This window comes from Mus pahari, chromosome 18 (genome assembly GCF_900095145.1).
Source record: "Mus pahari chromosome 18, PAHARI_EIJ_v1.1, whole genome shotgun sequence".
NCBI classification, from domain to species: domain Eukaryota; kingdom Metazoa; phylum Chordata; class Mammalia; order Rodentia; family Muridae; genus Mus; species Mus pahari.
The window spans coordinates 2,410,362-2,419,110 of NC_034607.1; the positions used below are offsets into that span (position 1 = coordinate 2,410,362).

At 48.4% G+C, this 8,749-nt stretch overlaps 1 protein-coding gene across 1 annotated transcript in view; it reads right to left on the bottom strand.

The window, feature by feature from the left end:
• Positions 1-7,748, bottom strand: part of LOC110335922 (butyrophilin subfamily 3 member A2-like) — a 10,518-nt gene extending 2,770 nt beyond the window's left edge. Inside the window, exons 1-7 of the mRNA XM_021218365.1 lie at positions 7,664-7,748; positions 4,002-4,352; positions 2,912-3,193; positions 2,599-2,799; positions 2,370-2,390; positions 2,263-2,289; positions 651-677 (exon numbers count right to left, since the gene is read on the bottom strand). Coding sequence (XP_021074024.1) covers positions 651-677; positions 2,263-2,289; positions 2,370-2,390; positions 2,599-2,799; positions 2,912-3,193; positions 4,002-4,352; positions 7,664-7,748 — 994 coding nt within the window. The remainder of the gene's footprint in view (positions 1-650; positions 678-2,262; positions 2,290-2,369; positions 2,391-2,598; positions 2,800-2,911; positions 3,194-4,001; positions 4,353-7,663) is intronic.
• Positions 7,749-8,749: the final 1,001 nt, after the last annotated feature.

Here is an 8,749-nt window from a genome sequence, read left to right on the forward strand (position 1 = left end):
CATGGCTTCTGCATCAGCTCCTGCTTTCTGACCTGCTTGAGTTCCAGTCCTGCATCCTTTGGTGATCAACAGCAGTATGGAAATGTAAGCCGAATAAACTCTTTCCTCCCCAACTTGCTTCTTGGTCATGATGTTTGTGCAGGAATAGAAACCCTGACACAGACAGACAGACAGACAGACAGACAGACAGACAGATAGATGATAGATAGGCAGGTAGGTAGATCTTTTAAGTCAGCTTAATACAAGGTAGGGTCATCTGGGAACAAGGAACCTGAATAGGGAAAATGCTTCCATAGCACTGGCCTGTAGGCAAGTCTGTGGGACATTTTCTTGACTGGTGATTTGATGTGGGAGGACCCAGCACATGTGAGCACTGTCATCCCCTGGCAGGTGGTTATAGGATATAGAAGAAAAGAAACTGAGCAGGCCACCGGAAGCAATCCATGGTCTCTGCCACAGCTCCTGCCTCCAGGTTCCTGCCTGCCTGAGTTCCTGCCCTGACTTGCTGTGAACATGGGCTGGGAGTGTGAGTCAAGTAAACACTGTCCTCCTTGAGGAAATGCTTGGGTCTTGGGATTCATCCCAGCAGGAGAAACTCTAGCTGAGGCAGTGCTCTGCACAGAAGAGGGCAGTCTACAGGAGTCACATACCTGCATACAGCTGGGCCTTTCTCCAGGCTGAAAATGAACACACTCTGGTGAGAACCCGATCAGAATAGCCCCACTCGAAACTAACCTTCCTCCATCCATTCAAAAAGTGAGACTTTGCCTAGGAAGAGAGAGGACCCTGAGGAGCTGGCTCCTGCAAGAAGCATTGGGACCAGATTATTATGGGAAATTCCCTGATCCACAGATGAAAAAGATGACATTGTAGGGTAAGTTCCCCCACTGTCCCCTGATCTGTATGGCTTTTAAAAAGAGTTTTTTAAATGTGTTTATTTTACATTTATAAGTGCTCTATTTTTATGCACATCTGCATACCAGAAGAGGGCATCAGATGCCATTACAGATGGTTGTGAGGCACCATGTGATTGTCAGGAATAGAACTAAGGACCTCTGGATGTGCACACAGTGCTCTTAACCTTTGAACTATCTCTCCAGGACTTCTGTGTGGCTTTTGGCAGAAAAATAGCTGCATCTACTTCAAAAAGGAAAATAATAATAAAAGTAGTTATCAAACTAATATTTTATAATTATTCAGTTTTACTGTTAACAAAACCTTAAACTATGAGAAAATATCTTAGAGAATAAAATAAAGTTATTCAAAAATTATCAGAAAACATTACATCAGCTCCTTTTTTAAAAGGTGTATTTGGAGGTATGATGAAGAATAGAATGTGTATAAGTGTGGATATGAAGTTACTTCGTGAGAGAAGCACCCAGTGTTCCTCAGATGAAACAACTCCAAAGCCAGGGACACCTATACCAGGAACATGAACATTCATTCCCATCTCCTTCCCATTGATGGAAGCAACCCAAATCTCTACCTTCAACACCTTCAGGAGCTAAGGGAGCAGACCCTGGGAGATGACTGAGGAATGGGTGCAGGTCATGCTCCTGCATATGTGACCTCTTTTGCTGGTTAGGTGTTGTCAGTTTTCAAAAGCTAAAGTCATGTGACAGGAGGGAGCTTCACCTGAGAAAATGACTCCAGTAGACTGGCTGTCGGCAAGGCAGCAGGGTTTTCTTGATTGGTTGATGTAGAACGGGCCTGCCCACTGTGGGCGGTGCCACTCCTACACAGGTAGTCCTGCAGTCAGCCAGCAGGACAGTTGAGAAAGCCATTGGGAGCAAACAAGGAAGCAGCCTTCTACTGTGGTCCCTGCTTCAGTTCCTGCTCTAGGTCCCTGCCTTGAGCTTTGCTCTGGCTTTCCCCATTAACAAATTGTGATTTGAAAATGTATTCAACAAATAAAGCTTTCCCTCCACAGATTATATTAGTTTCTTACAGCAATAGAAACCTAACTAAAACACTTTCTTTACAGAAATGTTAACACTGCAGTCTGATCCCAGGTGCAGACAGATGTTGAGAGCTACTGGACCCTAAGGGAGCAATAAATGGATCAGGAAGTGGTGGAATTATGGCACAGAACATATCCAAGAGTCAAACATTTTCCAGCACTGGGCACAGATCAAACGAGCCTAAACACCAGGCTTCCACCTTCCAGAAAATTCCACTTCTGTCCCCAAAAGTGTACCCACTCTGCTAGAATCAAGGTTGAGAGCACACATATAACCATGGGACACAGGGGCAGTGACTCACCTGCCATGTAAGCTGCTTTCCTCATATCTGACAGGCAACACACAGGGGTCAAGAGAGCTCCTGGGCTCCTGGGGGATCAGAGGCTCAGGAGAAAAGGCAGGACTCACCAAGCTCCTCCCTGAGTGCACCTGAAAAACAGGGAGGAGAGGGAGTCTGTACACTTGAGAGGAAAAAGGAAACACAGCTTGGGTTCCTGATACTCTGAACTACAGGCCACCAGACCCAAAAGACCAAGACGTCCTCTCTGGATTTTGTATTCCACCTACTCTGGTGGTGCCAGAACATTGGGCCCTCCTGGAGACTCTGAACCTGTCCTTCACTGGTATGGTGACTTACTAGTAGTCCTCAGAGCATCTTCCTTTGTCTTCTGTGACTCATCCTTCTCATGCTGAAAATTAACCGTTTCCTGCTGCACTTTCAGCCTTGCAGAATGTTCCCCTCTGAGAAGATAGCTTGACCCTAAGACTAGTAGCCCCATCGTGGTCAGAGTCACAAGAAAAGCTGACTTCCAGGGAGAGGCCTGAGGGAAGAAGGGCTCTGTGGCCCAGGCAGAGAGACAGTAATTGGTGAACCTGTGGAGAGACAGCCCAGCACACTCTAGGAAGACCACACACTTCTGGGCTCTGAAGGAGGGAGGGACAGCTCTCACCTGGGAGGAACATGGACATGGCGTTCTCCTGACCCAAGACAGGGTTGAAGATGGAGCACGTCACATTCCTCAGAGAGCTGTCTCTCACCACCAATGAGGTCTCTGTGCTGAACAGTCCTTCAGCATCTTCATAGTGGATCTCCAAGGATGCTGTGAAATTCACTCCTCTGGAGTCTCTCCAATGCACCTGAGGCTCCGGGTACCACCCTGAGGTCATGCACACAACACACACTCCACCATCTTCTGGACCTTTGACGTACACTTCAGGGACAGAGCCCATTGCTGAAAGAGAAAAGATGTGAACACCCTAGAAGCCACTTTAGGTTGAGGGACTCCAGGAGCAACTACGTGACTCATGGGAACCTTTCACAGGACAGATGGAAACTGAAGGGGAAAGGCATTCCTGCATTGGGACTAGGTTGAGCCCCTACTGCCTGACAGGAAAGATAGGAGAGCACACTGTGGAGAACAGACCACTCCTGTATCAACCACAAGATCCTGAGGAACCTGGATGAAGTTGAACACAGGGCCCTGAGGTGGGAACCAGCACTCCTTCTGACCATTAGCCACACACCTGAGACTCTCATGGCAGGCCCACACCCAGCTGTCCTCTCAGGGAAGACAGACCTTGAGCATCCTTTCTTCCTCCCCTCCATCACTGGCCTTTAGCATTGACCGCCTTTTCTCACTGACTGTTTACTAACACTCAGTGACTTTCCTGCCAACACCTCTAAACGATACATTCCAACCACTGGTATTTCCATAACACCGACAGGATCCCTATGCCACAGAAATAGACACAGCACATTTTAGGGGATCCATCTACAAAATTTGGGTTGAATTAATCTATGAGGAATGCATAACCTATTTCTCATCTCAAAATGGGAAACTACAGCTAAGTAGAGATAAAAATGAGAAATGAGAGCCCCCGGATGAGCCCAGCACTACACAACAAACTCAAGGACAGTCTGGCAAACATGAGAACTTCTCTTAAAACAAAAGAAAATAAGGGGCTGAGTGACATGAACCCTCAGGTTCCTCCCACACACAGGTCACCCAAGGTTTTTAGAACAAGGATCAGTTAACCAACCTGCCACCTTCAGTTCCAAGATGGCCTCTTCATGGAACACTCCCTGTTTGAAGTGGCAGATGTACATCCCACTATCTGACGCCTGGACATTTTGGATCCTCACAGCAGCCTTGCCTTGATGGAACTGGTCCTTCACCAGAGAGGTCCGCCAGGAATACTCAGGCATCTGCTCTCTTTTCTGCTCCTCTTGGTCCCGATAGACAAGTACGGCTTCTGAGAATCTACTGCGGAACCACCTCAGCTCCTCCATGTTCTCCACATTCATGGGTGGAATCATGGAGCAGGGAAGGATGGCTTCCCCACCTGGTGCAGCCACAATGGGGTCTGAGGGACCAAAGACCCGGAACTCCTCTGTGGACACAGATGTAGCAATGAGAGGCTGGAGAGACACAGGAATGCAGCGAACACACTCTGACAGGGAGTATAATCCCAGCAGAAAGCAAAAGATGGATGGAGTTGCTCTATGTACTGTGCATTAGGAACGCATGGCTAATGTACTAATGTACAAGTTACCTTTGGACATAGTAGTCCACCCCATAAATGATGTAAAAATAAACAAACAAAAAATCTCTTCTGCCTGTGTCCCTGGTCCCAGACCCTTCCATGAAGGAATCCTTTGTGTTTTCTTTCTCCAGGGTTTCTCTGTATAGCCCTGGCTGTCCTGGAACTCACTATGTAGAACAGTCAGGCCGCAAATTCAGAAATCCACCTGCCTCTGCTTCCCAATTGCTGGGATTAAACGCATGTGCTACCACTCCCCAACTCAGAAGGCAAGTTATAAAGGGACAAACTGTGTGTGTGTCTTTAATCAAGGTTTTAAGGGAATCTGGGTGGGGGCTAATAGCATGATCCAATTTCCAGAGAAAAGGCAGGAAGAGCAGAAAACTACACGCTACAAAGAGACCTCTCTTTTATCAACCCAAAAAAATCCTGAGGAACCTGAAGGAAGCCCTGAGGTAGGACCCAGCACTCCATCTGTCCATTATCCACACACCTGTGACCCTCATAGCAGGCCCACACCCAGCTCTAATATCAGGGAAAACAGACCATGAGCATCCTTCCTTCCTCCCCTCCATCACTTGCCTTTAGCATTGACCGCCATTTCGCACTGACTGCTCACTAACTCTCAATGACTTTCCTGCCGACCCCTATAAACTGTACATTGCAACAGCTGGTATTTCCGTAATACCGAAAGGATCCCTAGCCCACAGAACTATACACAGCACATTTTAGGGGATCCACCTATAAATTTTGGGTTGAATTATCCATCTAGGAATTCACTACCCATTTCTCATCTCAAAATGGGAAACTAGAAATGAGTAGAGATGAAAAATGAGAGATGAGAGCTCCCGGGTGAGCCCAGCACAGCACAGCAGCTCAAGGACAGTCTGGCAACCATGAGAACTTCTCTCAAAATATAAAAGAAAATAAGGGGCTGAGTGACATGAACCCTCAGGTTCCTCCCACACACAGGTCACCCAAGGTTTTTAAAACAAGGATCAGTTAACCAACCTGCCACCTTCAGTTCCAAGATGGCCTCTTCATGGAAGTGTCCCTGTTTGAAGTGGCAGATGTATATCCCACTATCTGATGCCCAGACATTTTGGATCCTCACAGCAGCCTTGCCTTGATGGAACTGGTCCTTCACCAACAAGGTCCGCCAGGAATACTCAGGCATCTGCTCTCCTTTCTGCTCCTCTTGGTCCCGATAGACAAGTACTGCTGCTGAGAATCTGCTTCGGTACCACCTCAGCTCCTCCAAGTTCTCCACATTCATGGCTGGAAACACGGAGCAGGGAAGGATGGCTTCCCCACCCAGCTCAGCCACAATGGGGTCTGAGGGACCAAAGACCAGGAACTCATCTGTGGGCACACAGATGTAGCACTGAGAAGCTGGAGAGACACAGGTCAATGCAGATCTGAGGTGGGATATCCTGTGATCACAAGTAAGGCCTAGATGGGGTTGCCCTAAGCATTATGAATAAGGCACCCATAAGTAGTGCTTTGAAGAGTTATGGCCCTCATAGATTCATCGATTTGAATGCTTGGCTATTGGAAGTGGTGCTACGGAAGTGTGTCACTGTGAAGACAGGGTTTGAGTCTCCCATCTCAAGGTACACCCAGCATAACAGAAAATCTCTGCTGATGCCCTCCATCGAGAAATAGAACTCTCAGTTTATCCAGCACCATGTCTGCCTGCTCCCTGCCAAGCTTCCTGCCACTGTGATAATACACTAAACCTGTGAAACTCTAAGCCAACACCAACTCAATATTTTCAATTACAAGACTTGCCTTGGTCATGCTGTAGCTCCACAGCAATAAAACCCAAAATAAGGCACACAAATAGTATACAAGACATCTTCAGACCATGCCAGTATAGCCCATAAATGACTGTAGAAACTCTCTCTCTTCTGCTTGTGTCCTTGTCCCCAGACCGTTCCATTGAAAGAAATCCCAAGTGTATTCCTTCTCCAACTTGCATGGATCTAGTCGGGGAGCTTACAGGTAGGTACCTGGATCTCATACCAATGATCACCTTCAGAAGGTCTGTGGTGGGCTCAAAATTATGCATTTCTAAAGACCCCTGCAGAGGTTCACATCCCGAGACTCTCAGCTCTTCCTGTGTCACATGCTAGGGTAGAATTTCTTTATCACTGAGCCCAGAAAACTACCCAACTACACATCTTAAAATTATTACTTCAGCCCACAACTTCATCCATGCAACAATTTGTGAACTTTAAAACATAGAACCAAAGCCTGGAGACATAGCTGAGCAGTTAAGATATAGGTTACTCTTACAAAGGAGGCAGATTGAATACCCAGCACCTACAAGGTGGCCCAAAACTGTAACTATCTCCTGGATGTCATGGGTATGAGACATACAGGAGTTACACAGACATACATTTGGGGAAAATGCCCATACACATGAAATAAAGTATAGGGAACCAAAGGATACTTCTCTGAAAAAGCCAACTGCATTCGAGGTGTCCCATCACTTTGTGATAAACAAGGAAGATCGTCTGTCTCACTCTGGGAACCCTTGGCCCACTAAACTGAAGGACTTTGACACAGGCACTGTGGCCCCAAGGGCTCGTTGTCACTCTGTACTGCTCCATTTGTGTCTAGCACACTGGTGCCACTGGACAGACCACCACACCTGTCTGCAGTCTCCCAAGCCTCACCTCTGTGACCATAACATGGAGTCAAAGCCTGTCCCTGCTCAGCTCAAGGCTCAGTCCTGAATCTGCTTTTCTCACCTGGGACCACCAGGCCCCCAGGGCTGCTCCCACCTCAGTCCTCCCCAGCACAGCTCCTGCCTCTCACTCCCTGAGTCACTCTGCTGCAGCCAGCACTGGCCTCTGCAGCTCCTCACACCCCAGGCACACTGCCAGTCCAAGGCTATCCCAGCTATGCTCCCCAGGTAAGGTCTGGCTATGGAGCTCAGGCAGGCCAAGGACTCACGATGTTCCAGTGGCAGCCTCTCAAAGACTGATGCAGAAATTCTGGCCTGATATTTTTATTATTCACACACTGTAAATGGAAAGCTGGGAAAATTCTGGATACCAGATTTATGTGGGTCTCCTGCACATCTGACCTGCAGAGAACCTGGCAGCTCCACCCACTGTACAGAGACACGGGAAGACAGACCAGGACAGACTCACGTGTGGTCACCCAGCTAAGCAGCTGTGTAAGGACAAACAGACAGGAGACCTGGAAGAGCACAGAGGGCTTGTGGTGATTTTCCATGTCCTCGGAGCTGAAGAGAAAAACAGGAGAGGCAGATCAACACCTGAGGCAGGCGGTAAGAGGACAGATGCACCCAGATGTTAGACCCTTCATCAGAGACAGCATTGCTCAGGGCAGGAGATCAGCGCACAGGACCAAACACATCCATGCTCACAGGGTGAAGGCTCCACACAACCCAACACTGACAAACAGCCCGGCCTGGTCTCCTCTCAGCCCTGAGCAGACTGGGCAGCTGGGGACACACAAGTCACTTCCAGGAAGCTACCCACATTCTTTCCCACCTCCGCCCCAGCTCAGGGACAACCAAGCTCTACCCAGAATTATAGACCCTTCCTTTTTCAGAGCCTTGAGGAGAACCCAGTATAGACACCATGACTCTAACTCCCCCTTATCCATAAACTGCCTGTGACCCCAAGACATGGAGCCTATGTCTCTCCCTTGGGAATAGCCTGGACCCTGTATTCTATGGCTCCACAACTGTGACCAGCCCCTTACGGGCATCTTCAGAGACACACAGGTCTCCAAGAAGGCTGACAGGCCCATCACAAATGCCTTCTCCTGGCTTTTAGTTTTGGAGATTGTCTACGCTTCTGTCCGAGACAACCCCAGCCATGGTTCCAAGATATACCTAGACTCAGCAGGTGCCACACACACATGTCCCACAGCACAGGTTTATCCACACAGTCTCTGTTGATAATGACCAAGCTGAGTGTACACAGAATTGGAAAGAACAGGAGAGAGGCCAGAGCATGCAGGGCCAGAGAGAGCAGGCCAGAGAAGGCAGAGTGACTGGGGCAATGGGATGTTGGGCAGGGGAGGGCTGAGGGCAGGCATGAGCTAGCAAGCAAGTGGGGGGAAGAGAGAGAGAGAGAGACAGACAGACAGACAGACAGAGAAACAGAGAGACAGAGAGACAGAGAAGGAGAAAACGCTTTTCTTCCCAAACCACCTGCTGTTTGGAAGGAGAAGAGGTGGGGAGGGACCCAATGGCCTGAGCAGGA